Source organism: Corvus moneduloides, chromosome 12 (assembly GCF_009650955.1).
Source record: "Corvus moneduloides isolate bCorMon1 chromosome 12, bCorMon1.pri, whole genome shotgun sequence".
Taxonomy (NCBI): Eukaryota; Metazoa; Chordata; class Aves; order Passeriformes; family Corvidae; genus Corvus; species Corvus moneduloides.
Window position 1 is genome coordinate 7,521,628 of NC_045487.1, and position 16,817 is coordinate 7,538,444.

A 16,817-nucleotide genomic window follows, 5' to 3' on the forward strand; every position below is an offset into this window, starting at 1 on the left:
TCCCACTCTGTGGCCCTGCTGGGGCAAGGATGGAAGCGGTGACAGTGCCACACGTGGACAGCCCCACGCACAGGGATAAGTCATGCAGCTCCCTAACCCTATGGAGCACTCCTGTAAGGCTGCACCCCTTAGCTCAGCAGCCAGCTGCACATACAGACCAAGCACTGTCATGGCTTGGGCTGGAGGGAGTACCCTGAGCCTCATGGGCTGGTATCACCGCCATGCCTGTGATAGAAACAAGTGTCCCAACTCACGCAGGAGCCACACCAGGCTCCACTACCACAACTACCAGATTCCCTGTGGCTGATGGGGGCTCCACCTGGGGCTGTGGGAACAGGTGCCCAAGTAAGCAGGAGAGCACAGTGCAGTAGGCAGATATTTATTGGTGTAGAGAGGAGGGGATCACAGGAAAACAAACTGCAGAGGTGATCACAGCACTAGCTGGGACAGAGCCGCTCTCCACTGATCCTTCCTCCCAGCAGCATCCAGCATGTTTCCCACCAGCAAGGCTTGTCTGCTGCCATTGCACATCTCCCAGAACTCAAGTGCAAGTAGGAGCTAGCCAGGACAGAGCAGCAAAGAGCAGGGCTGCCACACCATGCCCAGGGCTTGGCTCCCACCCCAGACCATGGACAGGCAGGGCCTGGGATATCTCCACCCTCACCAGGGTGACTAAGGCTGCTCTGTCCCCTGGCCAGCTGTGCCATACAGCTCCATGGCAGCGCCAACCCACTCTCTGCTGGGGAGGAGCCTGGATGTCTACCCTCCAGGGGGGCAGGGCTCCAGCACCATCCGCAGAGCCCAGAGGAGCCCCAGCTCTTGCATGGTTGTGACAGTAAACTGCAAGCTGGGGGTCTCCACAGGAGGAAGGAGCTCAGCTAGCTTATGGAGCCCTGTCCACTGCAGCAGGGATACTGATGAGAGCTGCTTCTGCAGACACAGCGAGGCTGCACAAGTGCAAACACTACCGGAGTGGGAGAACTCTGCTCCACAAGGACTCTGGCTCCACCCTCACATTCCCACAGGCTCCATTCCAGTCCTGGCCAGGGCTGCTTGGTCTCTCCCAGGTCAGGGTTCACTACAAGGGGATGCAGGGATTGCACAGCAGCATGGGCTACACTACAAACCACACTCTAACTACATCTCACAGGAATAACACCGAGTAGGAGGCGTGCAGAGCACTGACAGAGGGCCCCCCCAGCCATGGCAGACCTGATGCGCTCCTCTGCAGCAGTGGGACCCCCTCAGAGGCAGCCCCCTGCAACTCAAGCTTGCTCTATGAGCATAAGCGCACACAGCAATTAGTACAGGAACACTGGGACTACTGCATACACAACAGGAGGCCCTCCTGCTGCACAGGGCTAAGCCTGGACCACTGGTCCCTCTGGACGTCTCACAGTACACACAACTCAAACGTCAGCTTGTGAATAATTTAACTAGCAACTGTACAGTTTCCTCATTTGATCCAGTTCCACAGATGGGACATCCCTGGAGTCTGGGCAAGGGACAACTCAGGGAGTTAGGGGTCCCTCCGGACTCCAGGGGCGGGAGGGTCGGACAGGAGCAGAGCAGAGTTAGAAGATGGGAATGTAGTTGTCGATCTTGGTCCTGTGCCGCTGGGCAATGCACTCTGCGATCCACACAATGTTGCGGCACTCCTGCTCCTTCAGCTTCACGAAGGCGTAGAAGACTCCAAAGTGGAATTGGTTGAGGAAGGCCAGCTTGTTCAGCTTCACCTGGGGAAAGCCCAGAGGAGGACATGTAATTTGTTCACCTCATATAGGAGGAGTTGGTCAAGGCAAGCGTGAAGCTGCTTGGAAGGGCCCATGACTTCCCAGCAGGCTGGAAGGCTCAGCACAGGTATCCTGTTCTCTATCTCTCTAGGTTCTCGGGACAGCTCTAACCTGCAGCATATGGCTCAGGACAGGCTCTGACATTGGAAGAGGAAAATATTTATAACTCAGGTACCATAAAGTCCTCATTTTCCACATAATTACACTCTGGTTTTGCTACTGATGGACCAAATATCCACCAGGAGCCCCAAACATGCCTCCCCACACTGCTCTAATCTGTCTGGGTGAGACAACAGGCCAAGCACTATGCCAGGCCCCCATTCTCATGCAGGAGCAGAGGGCAAGCATGCTTCTCCTTCCCTCAAATCCTGTTCATCCACAGCACTCCTGACAGGGCAGCAGACCAGCTTCCTGACACCTGGAGCTTTGCAAATGGCACATATCAAGAAGCATCTCAGGGCTCACTCACCTCATGCTCAAAGAACCGGTCTTCAAGGGTTTTGTCTCCAGGGTTGCTGCCAGCCCCTTCAAATAGCAGCTTGTACTCCTGCAGGAAGGCATTACATGAGCATATACCCTGTACCCAAGCTCAGCAGCACTTGAGGGCCCCCTGTGTGAGACAGATACTCCAGCCACTCTGTCAAGTCAGAGGACAGAGAAGCCAAGAGTCCTGCCCCTTCTCCAAAATGTGCAGTTCTCAAAGGTGTATCATTGCTTTGAGTCTACAGGAAAAGGGGCATCAAGTACAGACCCCTCCATGTACAGACTGGAGTGTTTGGGCCAGACCCCAGTGCCTACACACACTGGCTGCTCAGTACGGGGACACTGAGCTCAGACTCCAACTCCAAACAGGTCGCCAGCCATGCACAAAGTGGCTTGAACACAGACAAATCCAAACGTGTCCTCTCAGGTCAGTGTCTCACCTTCAACTGAACCAGTGCTCAGGGCTGGAAGTGGAGCAACACCACTTCTCATTGAAGACACATTTCCATTCCTAAATCAGGCAAGGAGAGCCTGGCACTGCTGCCACGTCAACACCTCAAGGGTTTGGTGGTAAAGGCAGTCCCCACACCCTGGGACAGGGAACATTGTCTCCCAATCACCACTGAAATGACAGCCATGACTAACAAGCCAATGACATTTCAGCCAAGCCAAGTCCTGGCCAAGCAGAGTGCAGGACCAACAGCATTGCAGAAGACTGGTACCTCTCTCCCCAAGCTGTCAAGCCACAAGTTCCTCCAGGTCCCCAAGAAGCTCTGATCCAGAGCAGGTCCTTGTACCAGTCCCCACAGCCCTCACCCCAGAGCACTCACAGGGTAGTAGTCAGCAACGTTTTTGACTTGCTCGTAGTCATCTGCCCTGGCCAGCTGAGCTAGGCCCTCAGGGTAGAGCTTGCCACAGTGTGGGAACAGCTTGGCTCGGTCCTCCTTGGACAGCTCAGTACCAAATGAGTTGATGGTGATAATGAAGGCCCTCCGGTCAGCTTCAAACTGCAGGAAAAAAGTGGTTCATGCTGGGATGCAGTGTCTTTACCAGAGGCTGGCAGATATCAGTGCTGCTCTGCACAAAGCCACATCAGAAGGCAGCATGAGGAGGCTTCCAGGATGTGTACAGCTCTCCAGTGCTCAGCCAGGGCAGGCTACAAGAGGAGGCTCCCAGTACGCCCAGTAGCTGATACCTGGGGAGCAGTCAGGTGCGGAAATCCCTATCCCAGGCACAAGCCAAATCCTGCCCAAGTCAAGGAATGTCTCTCACCTACTGCTCCTGAGTTCTGCACATCTCACATCAAGCCTTGGCATGTAGACAGGCTGCGACCCAAACAGCTCTGGTAGCTCTCCTACTTGTTATCCATGTGAGAGGATGAAGAAGTTGCCACAGAGGCAACAAATGTATCAGTACTTGGGGAACCAAAGTCATATGCAGGCAGCGTTCCCCAGGTCTCCTCCCAGCGAGCAGGTCAAGTGGGCCTGGGGATGCTGAAGACTATCTGGAGAATGCTTAACACTGGCAGACAAGCTGGACCTGAGTAGGGAGTGATGGCCATCACTCTAATACTATCCAGCTATGGGAGCTTCCAGACCTACCTCCAGGATTGGGCACATGGCATCTGCCGTGGTACCTCCCAGTGTCTTGCAGAACTTGTAGAAGGACTCCAGGTAAGCCTGGAAGAGAGAGGGCAGATGAGCATTCTTCTGCACAGCTTCATCTACTCCCCCATAGGGCCTTTAGCAGAGGACAGACAGCAAGCAGGGAGGCTCCCAGACACTCTGTAACACAGCACAGGCAGTCTGGCCCCATGTGAACTTGCCCACACAAGGACAGTGCTTCCCCAGGAGCCAGAGACATGAAGGATTGTGGTTGGGTTTGTTCAAGTGACTGCATGAGCTTACTGTGGGCAAGATCTCCAGGCAGCAAGGTTAAAGCCTATTTTTCTCCTTTGAGTCGCCTAGCTCACTGAAGCCTCACATGGTTTCCTGACCCTGCTCTGGCCTCCACAAACATGCCAAGCCACACAACCATAGCTGCAAGACCTACACTCAGAAAGTAGTGCTGCGTAAGCAGAGTCAAGAGATGAGACAGGACATCTGTGAAAGAAACCAGCCATTCTCTCTAATTGTCTTTTCACACTGTGGCCACTTGGTCTCTTATCCCAACTGGAGCACTGCAGAAAACATAAGGCCGGGCACAGCTATGCTGCCTCCAGGAAACGTAATCCTTTGTGGAGATGTTCTGTAATCCATCTGGAAGATGACTGTGTCTCCCAGGGGGAGCCTAAGAAGGCTGTGGATGGCTAAAAGTCTCATTCAGCAAAAATGTTCTCAGAAGTGATCATGTGATAAAACACCTCCCTGGGCAGAGAGCTGCAACCAGAATCACTTCAAAGGGATGGAAAAAAAGAATGCAGAGACACCATAAATCTCTGCTTTATCACAACAACTCTAGGACTGAAGATGGACCAAGAAAGTGCAAGTTGGACACCCTCAGCCTCTGCACTAGGAAAGCACCTGGATTACTGTGTTCTGTAAATATTTGTTACCACACAGTGCAAGAGGACAATGCTGGGTGAGCATCACTCATCAAAGAGAGCCTCTCCAGCACTCGCCACTGCTCAGGTGGAGGAGAGCACAGAGCATCAGTCTGCAGAGTTACCACAGGAACAGGGACATGGATAATGGATGCTGTTTGAGGCTGACAGGAAAGGGAATGTGGAGAAGAGATTCAGTCACTACCTCTGCCCTTATCAGAGCTCATGCACAAACCTAAGGCTTTAGAAGCAAATACAGGTGAACTCAAATATCCAGCAGTGAATGGGGATCCAATATCACAGACACCATGGAAACACAGTCTGTAAACACCTGAACACTGGTGCCCTTCCAGCGATGGCAACTGACAGAAACGCTCCAGTGTCCTGAAGCCCTTACCCCAGGAACAGGGGTGTCTTTGCCTTTAATGATCCTCAGTCGGTCTTCCCTTTCATGAACCCACCCCCTCTACCTCCTGCTAGCTTCATCTGTCCTCAAATCCAGTCTGAAGACAAGCCTGTCATCCACGCTGACTTTTCCAACATCATCTGTAGATACCACCACAGCTTGGATTCCCTCCTCTTCCAGGTGAGGGTTTCCATACAGAAATCATCATACCCGAGCCTCTAATGTGTCCTCCTTAGCACTTTCTCCTGTTTTGTTGCTCATACTCTGAGGTAAGTGGAATGAGATAGTGTCCAGGTCAAACACGCTTTACAGAGGGATTCAGTAGCACAGTGATACTCATACAGTTCTTTTATACTGTTAGGAACACGTTACCTTGCAGAGAGACACTTGCTTAGGTCAATCACTACCCAAGATTCCATTTAGTAGTAGGAAGGAACAAGGAGACCCTCACTGTACAAGCAGAGCTGGGGTTCCCTCCTTGCCTCTGCTATACACCACTCCACATTTATCCACATTGATTCACCTGCTTTATTTTATTATCCAGTCACAAAGCTCCTTCAGCTGGTTCCTACAAGAAAGTCACCAGCAAAGGACAACAGTCAGCTGGCTTCACTTCAACAAGAGGTGAAACAAAGGGAGTAAGCACTGAAGATAACAATGCCAGCACACTTCCGTTGCAGGACTTGGCTACTGATTGGACTCTACATTAAGCACTGACCACTTTTAACCTCTGTTCCCCATCTTAACCATATTTCCATTTGAGAACCTTCATTGCTAACAAGAAACCTTTGTAATAGCTTTCCTCCTACGAATCCTGCTCAAGTCTTCTGTCAACACCCTTACAGATTCCTGAAAAAAACCTCCAGTATGTCTGGGAGATAGCACTTTCCCTTCCCATGCCAACTTCACATGGACACAGGCATTTGTCCCGGGCCTGTTGTGTTTTTCAGAGCAGCTCTCTGCAGATTTCAGACCTGACTTTATTTCCCTCATTTGCATTGTATTATACATTTTCCAGTCCCTAGGGAGAGAGGTGGCTTCAAATAGAGTCTGTAAGCAGTAATCACCTTTTCCACCCCTTCATCCCTGTGATTTGTTACGGACAGAGCCCCTGTATTCCCCAGGGGCTGCTCTTTAGCAAGAACCAGTGCTGCACACACTGAGGCATTACAGGCACCTACATTTCCATTTGTGGGTAGGAAGAGCAGACTACAAAGCAGTATCAAGCCTCAGAAAGGATATGGGAAAGGACATGGCAGCTGGGATGCAAGGGGATACATCCCACCTCCCTCCCAACTGGTTTTCCCTGTGCCCACTCTGCTCCCTGCCTTCCCCTCCTGACTCACGTCAAGACTGAGGCCAGTGCCCTGCAAGGCTGTGGTGTTTATGCACACAGGTGTCCCTCCTCATTACAGCAAAGACCAGTACATGCCAGAGGCCACAGGCAGCTGGGCATGACTGCTGACACGCCGTTCCTTCTCCCTCCCTTTGCCTTCTTCCCTTCACGCCTGACCTGCTCTCTGCCTCTCCAAACAGGCCACAGCTTCCTTAGGAAGAAGAGGTCACACCAACTGCAGGCTGGCTGTGACCAGCCAAAACAAGATTGACAGATACAATCTACATCCCACCCTTGATCCAGAGAGTTGAGATGGAGCGATAGCCACAGCCTGCACATAAACACATGCTTCGACACTGCCAGCTAAAACCAGACAGGGCCCGCAGAGGAGATGACAGCTGAGGACAAGGAGATCCTTAGCCCCTCCACATCCCTCTGCCAATACTCTCCCCAGCTTCCACCTTTTACACTGCTCTACCAAGGACATCTAACCCCAACCACAGCCACAGAAGGCTTGAGCAGACTGCTGGAAGGTCTTTGGAAAGGGCTCAAGACAGGGTGAGAAGCCAATGGGAGTCCTTCAACCAAGTTTAAGATCTAGTCACCTTGAATGCAGTTAACTACACCTCTGAACCCCTGTGGTGAGGGAGCAGACTTCTCCTGCCTGCCTGGGGCATGAGGAAATTCAAAGACACAACCTCTGCAAAATCTCTTGCACGGACTCGACAGCTCCAAGAAAATCCTCCTCTCTGCCTAGCTCTGGTGCCCTGACCTGGCAGAGTTGTGTGATCGGATGTCAGGGCCCTCCAGGAGCGCTATCTTTACTTTCCAATGGATGCAACTAGGTTTTGGCCATGTTTAATCACCATGCCAGGAATAAATAGGGAAATTAATATCTCCTTCCCTTCTTAGAGACTCTAGCACTAGGACAAGAGGCAACAGGCAGAAACTGATGCACAGGAAGTCCTACCTGAATACGAGGAAGAAGTTTTATACTGTGTGGGTGACCATGCACTGGAACTGTTTGCCCAGAGAGGGTGTGGAGCCTCCCTCACTGGAGATGTTCCAGAACCACCTGGACACAATCCTGTGCCATGTGCTCTGGGATAACCTTGCTTGACTGAGGAGGTAGAACCAGATGACCCACTGTGGCCCTTTCCAACCTAACCCATTCTGCAATTCTGTGACTCATTTACCTTATACAGGGTGTTTCGAATTATTTCAATATTCATTTCATCCAGGTCCTGTTCAGATATGCAGTCTTGGAAGAAAGCAGCTGAAACAGAGACAGAAGTTAGCATTGCCCTAACCAGACCCATGCTCAGCACTTTCCAGACTCCTCTATAATACCAGGCAGAAGCACACCCTGTCTTGAGTTTGTCCCTCCTAGGCCTGGCCCTTATCTTCAGCAGCCAAACTGTCGTGACTCAAAACCTCAGGCTCCACCATGGTTCCTTAGGCCATAATAATTTTTGGGGTTCTCATATGAAAGTCTTGCTTCACCCTTAATCCTATGGTTTTGTTAACAGCCTATTCCCAGCAGAAATTCTCAGCTCCAGCCTCCAGTATCAGTGATACAGAAGCCTGTATTTAAAAATAAGCAATCCCCAAACTGTTCCCACATGCAGGCACTTGGAGGTGACAAGGCAGCTTTGAACTGCCTGCTACAGCATTGCAGGAGTGCTTAAGTACCTGTGAGACAGCAGCTAGTGAGTCACAAGGAGCTGATGCTTCTGCCTCCTTCTACAATATCTTAGTGTGGATTAAGAAGGCATGGTGATGCCACAGCTCCTATAGACCATGACACTGGTCATGGTTTGAGTCAGGAGTTGTTTCTCCTGGTCAAGTCTATCAGTCTCATTTTCTACATCTTCCAAGTGCTTTTATTTCTCTAGCTGGAAGTTAGCAACAGGAGACAGAATAAATTAGTAGGACTTGGTAGGATGCTCAGTCCTACAAACTTTGCCAGAGTACCTCTGGGAGGGAGTTGTTGTTGCCACCTAAAGAACACAGATTTCAGACCAAACAGGTGCTGTAAGCTGCAGATATAGATGAGTTTTGTACATCTACAGTGCAATGTAATGCTGCTGGTGTGTTCTTGCTAGCAAATGAGTGGTACAATAAAACCCACTGACAAGACTTCCCGACTTCTTCAACTCTCACTCAGCAACCAACTTTGCTGAATTTGCTACAAAGAGAAATCTGATCTGTCTCAGCTTACACACTGCAGCTGTGGGTAACAGACACCACAGTTGTGCTGAGAACTGACCAGTGCTCTGCTCTGCGCAACAAACCAGCTGCAATGCAGACTCACACCTCTGGCCTGCACCACTTTTATAGCATGAGCTGCCTGGAGGGACAGCAGCCACAATGTGGGTCAGGAGAGTTCTGAATGGAGGTTAACCTCCCCAGAAGTTTCTTTGCAGCATCAGAGCACAACGCCACGTGGCTGGGGGAACACTGTTCCCAATGGCTGGCAAAAATGCAAACAGAGTGTGCCAGGACTGGTTTTTACTGCAGGACGTGCTGGCCAGCCTGGATAGCTAAGCAGTGGCTACTTCAAGAGTAGCTGAGGAATGAGTACACAGCTATTTCAGTTCTTGGCCCTCCAATATCCCAAATTAGGCTTACAGCAAATCTCATTTTGCCCTGTTAACCTATGAAAGCCATTTGGGGTTAGGCATTCCCACCAAGCCACGTCGCAACTCAAGTCCTTTTAGGAGATAGAGCTCCTGTTCCTTTGCGTGTGGTCACTGGAAAGAGTGCAAGTTAAACAACTGAAGCCTGCATGCCTGCTTGTTTAGGCAACACAGCTACTCCCCATGTTCCCCTGCTGAAGAAATGCCACACTAGTTGGTACACAGCCCCAAGGGCATGGCCAGGGCAAAGGTCTGGAGAAGCCGGCCCAGCCAGGGCTGAAGCAGGCAAAACAAACTCATGTGCAAGTACATGAATGCAAGAGGCAAAGACCCTCAACTGCCAGCCGTGTTCTCCAGAACCACCTCAACACTGACATGGGGAATTTTCACTCCATATTCTGCTGGAAGCTTTAAGGTCTCTGAGACATAATCTCTGAAATACTCCGTTCTATCTTCTTGCCAAAATGGGAAGGTTCCCACTTATTTGTGAGGAGGATTTTCTTCCCACACATCATCCCTACAGTGGGCTCAACTCAGCTGCATGCAGAGCCTCGGTTCTCCTGCTGCGTTGTTGTCCTGCCTTGCAACCCAGATCTCTTGAGGCACGTTCTCCCTTCTTTGCTGGACACAAGTCATTTTTCCATGACAACTACTTCATTTGCCCCATTATTACACAGAGCATTTGCAAAAGCACTTCAGTTCCAAACCCAACTATTTCTATCAAAGACAGTATGATGACTTAGAGTGTTTTGTTCTTTCTAGCAACCCCAAAAGAATGACTAATCACCGACTCAGGCATATCTCATTACATTATTGCCCACAGATGCTAAACTAGCAAGTCACCTGTGACTACCTCCCCTACTGCTGCAAAGACTTCCATATTTTCTCCAGAACCACTTCCTACACTTTTTATCTTTAAAGAACACATCTATCTGACTAGCTGTTCATAAGACATTTGATTTTAGTATTATGTGCCTCCTAAACAAGCCTGTAGCCCTGAGACAATATACTTCAGTCCAAGATGCTGCTATACAATGAGTTTTAAAAGGCTTTTGGAGATTTCTTTGTTTTGCAGTGGTTGTTTGGGCTTGTTTTTTGTTTATATAAAGGGCTTTCATTTAACTAGTGCTAATTTTAGTAGTCTCAGAACAAGACTGGGCATGTGCAGATCTCTGTAATTATCTATAAAAACTGCATACAAGAAATTACCCAATGGTCCAACTAAAAGTGCTGGAAATCAAATTATTTGTTCCAGCAGAAGACCCAATAGCCCTTCACTAAGGAGACTCAAAGCCTGGCTCACAAAAACCAAACTTTCCAGCAGTCTGCCCTACCACTGTGCTGGCCCGGACACTGATTGAAGGGTACAGAGAGCTAGCTGGTTCTCCAGAGGAAAAGATGGCATAGGACAGGCATAAACCTGAACTCAAGCCCAGCCACCACAGGCAGTACAGCCACAGCTCTGCATTACCCACTGCTTTGTCTTCCTGGAACACAACTTAGGCTTAGCTGGAGCTAGTTAGACTGGGGGAGAAAGGGACATCTGTTCCACCACACACAGCTGAGAGGTATTTTGAATGGCTCCACTCACCCAGGGGAGTGTCCACCAGGATTGCATTGTAGAGCTCCGCAGGTGTCTGAGCAATGTTCACAGCTTCCATCTGCTCGAAACTTCCCAGAGGATGGCACTTGGGCACCAGTTCAGAGATGGAACGCTGGTGCAGAGTCCCAGTGATCAGCAGAATGACATTGTCAATCATGTAGCTGTACCTGGAGAAATGAGAGAGGAAGACTGAAACAATACATATAATACGAAACCCAGCAACAGGCACACATCATCTCCTCATGAACATCTCCAGAAAGATGCAAGCTTCCCACAGAGAAGTACTAAGGTACCTCAGCGTCTGCTTATCATGCCGACCTAGGAAAAGGCAGTCAGGCATAATCCCAGGCTTTGATTTATGCCACAGCTGAACCACACCATCTGGGTACCACTTACCATTGAAGAGCGCTAGATTGGAACTGACTTCTGGAGGTCTCTGGCCCCCAACCCTGCTCTGAGCATGGTCAGCTCTAGCTGCTCAGGCAAAAAGACTTCTGAATGTTCATATGAACTTTGAATTATTTGCAAGGATGTGTATCTCACAACTTCACTGGGGGTCTGCTTCAGCATCTGACCACACTTGCAATGAAAAGGCTTTTCCTAACATTCCCCCGTGGTCATTTGTCTACTGTCTCTAATTCTAACCCCACACACCTCCAAGAGCAGCCTGGCTCCAGCTTCAGTGCCAGCAACACTGCTCCATCTTGCCAAGTGAAAGGAGGAAGGGTCACATTTCTATAGCCTCACTCTGTTCCAAAAACAACAGGATGGGCAGCTTTGGCACAACCTTCACTCACACCCTCACGAAACTACACACAAGGTTTTTCACACCTCTACACCAAAAGTTACAAACTTCTTAGCATTAACCCAAGTTATGACATCCCAAACCAAGTTCTCCACTTATGTTGTTCAGGATTAGCAGATCCAGTCTTTGGTACTGCAGCAACGGGACATTCAATCTGGAACCACAGCACCTGGCATAAGTTCCACCAACACAAGCCCTTTGTGGCCCTTCTCCCCAGTATGTCCATGTTTCTCCTGCAGTGAGGAGCTCAGAACTGGGCACAGCACGCAGGTGAGGCCTCCTCTAGTGCTGAGCAGAGGAGAAAGAACACCTCCCAGTACTCCCATTCCAGCCAAAGAACAGAGACACAGATGGCCTGAAGACTGGGGACACATGAAAGGCTGGTAGCCTTCTCCAAGTAGAAGGTCCAAGCAAGCGATCAAGGCATCACATAAATACTAAGTGTCCCCAGCAAGGACAGCAGTGATGCTCCAGGCATCTTAACCACCAGCTAAGCCACAAGCCAACCAAGCTGAGAACCTGAAAAACATCAAATGAGATGAGGGGGTTTTTTAGTCAGAAGTTGCCTTTGCACAAATCCCTCAGTAGCACCAGGAAGAGGCACAGATGCTGAAGAGAAGGATATGTGGCATTTTACACTCCCTTGATCTCACTGCTAGAACTCTAACTCTAAAAAGTTAGATGATGGAAAAGACCTGAAGAAGCTCCTTGGCAGGAGCTGCTCCAAAACAACCGAGATCAGGCCTGAATTAGAATGGCAGAAGAAGGTGTGCACATCTGGAATTGAAGCTCTGCTGAGAGTCAGGCTTCCCAAAGGTACTTGAGTACTGAAGAAAGGAACTTAAGGCCAGCATCCTGGGACTGTGGCAAAGACAGGCATGGCAAAGCTCTGGTGATGTTTGCCAGACACACATTGGGATGCTGTTGGCCTTTATTTCCAAGGTAACAAGGAGCACAGTGCAGACCTGCTTCCCTTTAACCACATCAAAGGCAGGTAAGCAGAGCCAGTTAAAGGCAGATTTTACTAGTTTTTATTAGATGGGCTTATTGCCTCTCAAATATGCTCAAAGGGCACGTCCATGAACAAATCAAATCCACACCTTAGTTCCTCAAACAGGCGCCGCTTTTTTCTCTCCACACTGCAAGGCTGAGTAGTGCACCTCCTGGCCCTATGATTTTTGCAGAGCACCCTTTTGTGTTTGCAGCCTACCTTTCCTGGTTCAATCTAGAACCAGGGCAATCAGCACAAGCTTCACGTACTAGGAAACCTCCTTTTGCCCTTTAATCCACAAGGTCATTATCTTCCCTCCTGTTTGTGCAGCTCTCACCATGGAGATGATTGCAATCTCCAGGACAGCAAGAAGGGCCTGTTTATGAGAACTGAGGTAAGTCCCTTGCAGTAAGCAGCTGGTTCCTGGTAAATAAAAGCATCTGCACCCTAACACAGATGCTTCTCCATGAGGTGCGCCAGAACAAGGATACAGAAGATCATTTCCCAGCTCCACCATCTGCCCTCAACATGAAAGTTTCCTTTGTGCAACACAGTAGCCTTAAGGAAAGACCATAGGCAGCACTTCTCTCAACAAAGCAAAGCACAATATACGATGAGACCAAATTTGTTACTTTAACTCAGCCTACAGTGAGGGAATAGGTAAGGAAATACGGTCATGTATGCCAGCCCACCTCCTTCCTATCCCCAGTTTACTACAGATACCACTCTCCACAAGATACTTGCAAGAAGCCTGGCCAAAGTCGACTGTACAAAAAAGGAACTGAGGAAAAATGTTTGGAGCCCTTCTGCTCTCAGGTCTTCAGAGCAGCTTACTGGAGTCCCACCAAGCTCATTCATGCCTGCCCCGTCCAACTCAGCACAAAAACCACAGCCAGGTTTTGGGAGAGCTGCCAAAATCTGACTCTCTTCATACATGGAAGCTCCTGCTTTCAGACTGATGGTGCCAGGAAAGACAACCCAGCTGGCTTCCAGTGCCAGAGAGCAAAGCACGGCCCTCCTTGTTTAATTTATACCCCTTAATTTGATTTTTCCTCATCCTTCAGGGAGGTCTGGGAAATGTATGGTCTATAACCCAAATGCCAATGCCTCTAAAGAGGCATCAACTGTTTTAAAGATTACTTCACCCACTTAAATCTTGCTGTCAAAGGATTCATCCCTGCAGGAAGAGTTAACATGTGTGAGATAAAGGGGGGAATTCTCCTTCAAATTTCCATCGTGACAGCATTTCAAACCTTCACAATAACAAGGGAGATACAGCAGGACAAAGGTCTTCTTGTGCCTGTCAAGGCCAGCCAGACATCAGCACCACTACTTAATCCTTGATGGTAGTTCCATTTACTTCAAGCAAGCCCAGACCACCCTCATTCACATTCAGTCCCTACTTCATCCCAATAAAACCAGTCACAGCTTAGTCACTCATAACTACAAGGCAACTCTTCTAGTGCCAGGGCAGCTGGAAAAGCCTCTTCTCATCTGTGGAGCTTTCTGCTCACCCAGGGATATGGGCACAAAACCGGCCAGAGTGTGACATGCACAGTTACACCAGGCATAACTCCTCCTGGAGGTGTGGTATATTCCAGAAATTCACGTTCACAGAAATACAATTTTAGTCAATACTGAGAAGCGTCAGTAACATCTCACAGGAAAGTATAACTTTTTATTAAAGAACATAAAACAGTCAGCAAACATAGGAATATCCTCAGCATCATCCACAGCAGGAAAGAGATGATGATTTACAGCTTCCTGAAGTCCGAGACAACTGGAGCCACGATCTTTGCTCCTCCAGCAACTCCCACTGCAGAACAATATGCATTGGATGACACTCAGGTAACAAGAACAAAATCAGACTAGGATATGCCTAGAGAAGCCAAAAGAGGGGGGTTGGTGGGCCAAACCTTCCTTCCAGCAGCAGCAGGCCAGAGTTCACTCTCACTGCTGGTTTTGGGAGGTATGGTCTCAGGCAGACAGATCAGAGACCCCTCACAGAGAAGAGGGGAGAGCCAGCCCCCAGAAGCTAAATCCTGACATAGTCACCCATGGCTAGCTATGGAGCAGAATCAAGCAAGGGTAGAGCACACGTGCAAAAGCCATGCACAGGTACCTTGACAATGTATGTTTCCTCCTTCTGGCATTACTTAAGTACAGACACTGATAAATGAGAAATGCAAGAAAGACTGCAGTGGCCCACTGAGTATTTGGAAAGGCTGTTTTAGCAGGGGAGCACATGAAATGCATGAACACTCATCACATGGGGCGTTTACAACTTGGCTGCAAGGCACTCAAGCACAGCACTGCAAGGCAGTGACCCCAAAACAGTTACACCTTCTCCCTCCCCCACTTACTAATCTAATCTAATCATAAAGAGTCATTGTCCTACAAAAGATAGGTTGGTTTTTTATTGCTTTCTGTTCCAGGACACTAAAAAAACCGTCAACAATACTGCAAGTGGTCACAAAGCATGAATAATGATGGAACATTGCATGACCTGAGATTCTCAGGGATCCTCCAAAAGTAGAGCCAAAACTGTAGCTTAGCAGCTGCTCTGCAAGGGATCATGAGGACAGCCCTCCATGTCACAGCCAACAGACAGCAGTGGGCCAATGCAGAGGTGCATAGCAGGAGTTTTGTTGGGATGGGTTGAGGTATTGCCTTGCTCAGGCAACTTTAATGCTTTCCAAAACCAGCATTAGACGTTAACTCAGACTACTGTGAGCAAGGCCAAAGTCCTTATGTGACTGCACTGGGCAGTTACTCAGATTACTATAGAAGCATGTATTTATTTTGGGATGAAAAAGGGAAATTTCCAGTGGGATCAGAGCAGTGCTTCGAACTCGGCATGAATTCTAGAGACAGCTTTAAAAGATAATGAAGTTGTTTTGACTATAGTCACTTTAGCATCTAGTGCTTCCCTCTTGCAGCTCATTCAGTTCACATACTCAGGGGGTGTTGGGAGAAGTAACTCAGGGAAAAAGTTTCAGGCTGGTTGTACCACTACTTCCTTGGGTTTGTGCATAAATACAGAGATCCATCTGTATCCCACTGGATACTGTGCTGGTACACAGAGCCACTTGTCACACCTCTCTCAAGCTCCAAATGTTAAGCAGCCACGGGGGAAAGCAACACACAGACTTCAAAGCCCAAAAGAGCAGTGGCTGACACTAAGAATAGTGCCAACAGCTGAGATGTTTGTATCTGCGGGGTCAGCTTGAGATCATTAGTAAATAACTGCACAGCTGTCCTGATCTGGAAAGAAGAATGTTGCACATCAGGAAGATCTCAGTGTCTCACTGAGACTTGTTTGAATAACAGACAATGGATGTGAACGGAGTCAAATCCTTTAATCAGTTTTTCAGCTTGTATTAGAACATGTCAGATCAGCAGCAGTTCTACCTCTCATCTGCAGCTGAGGTCAGACAGTCCAGGGAACAGCAAGAGCAGATGCAGTGTGCAATGCTCTCTGCTCAGTGTCCTTGCTGGTCTCTTCCTCTTTGCACATTGTCCTTCCTAGAGTCACACCAATACAAACCATACCTAAGTGCTACATTCATGAACCTGCCAAAGAAAAAGCTCAGAATTTCATGGTTGCCACCACAAACCAAGGGCATTGAGCCAGTAAGTGGGTGCTCTGCTAAACTTAGATCAACAAGACCATTTGAGAGCAGAGAGTTATAACTTCACAGTACTACAGAGGCTGTGGCAGCCTTTCAAAACCAAGTATCCAGGAATGTTCTCAGCATTAATCTATATTTAGCTGTATCTCCACATGATTTTTACTATCCTCTAGTCTATGTCTCTTGGGATACTGACCTCAGTTTTCCACTGGTATCATCTGTTAACTTACAAGCAGCGATACAGTGTTAGCTGCATTAAACTAACGAGAAAAAAGCTACACAAAGTACTTTTAATTTTAAGGCTTTATGAATTTGATTCAGTGTCCCTGATCTGTAAAAAACCCTTGAAACACCAGAGAATGTTTTGAACACCTTGCAGCCTGGTGCAAGAATCTCTGGTTGCCTAAACTTGATGCCTCAAAGCTTGAGAAACACAAGGTTGATACGCAAAGCTGAGCCCTGGCACTCTGCACCATGTTGAGCAGACTTGAGCACTAATTACATTTTAAATATTGCCCAAAACCATGTAATCATGCTGCTTTCACAGGAACCAGCTGCAGAAGTCAAACTTGCACAAAGTTCTTCTA

General features: G+C 48.7%; 1 protein-coding gene across 1 annotated transcript in view; it reads right to left on the bottom strand.

Annotated features, from left to right (window-relative positions):
• Positions 1–363: 363 nt before the first annotated feature.
• The window catches only part of ATP6V0D1 (ATPase H+ transporting V0 subunit d1), a 34,541-nt gene continuing 18,087 nt past the window's right edge, over positions 364–16,817 (bottom strand). The window contains exons 3-8 of the mRNA XM_032121473.1: positions 10,791–10,969; positions 7,757–7,836; positions 3,878–3,955; positions 3,107–3,283; positions 2,263–2,340; positions 364–1,736 (exon numbers count right to left, since the gene is read on the bottom strand). Coding sequence (XP_031977364.1) covers positions 1,575–1,736; positions 2,263–2,340; positions 3,107–3,283; positions 3,878–3,955; positions 7,757–7,836; positions 10,791–10,969 — 754 coding nt within the window. The 3' untranslated portion in view covers positions 364–1,574. The remainder of the gene's footprint in view (positions 1,737–2,262; positions 2,341–3,106; positions 3,284–3,877; positions 3,956–7,756; positions 7,837–10,790; positions 10,970–16,817) is intronic.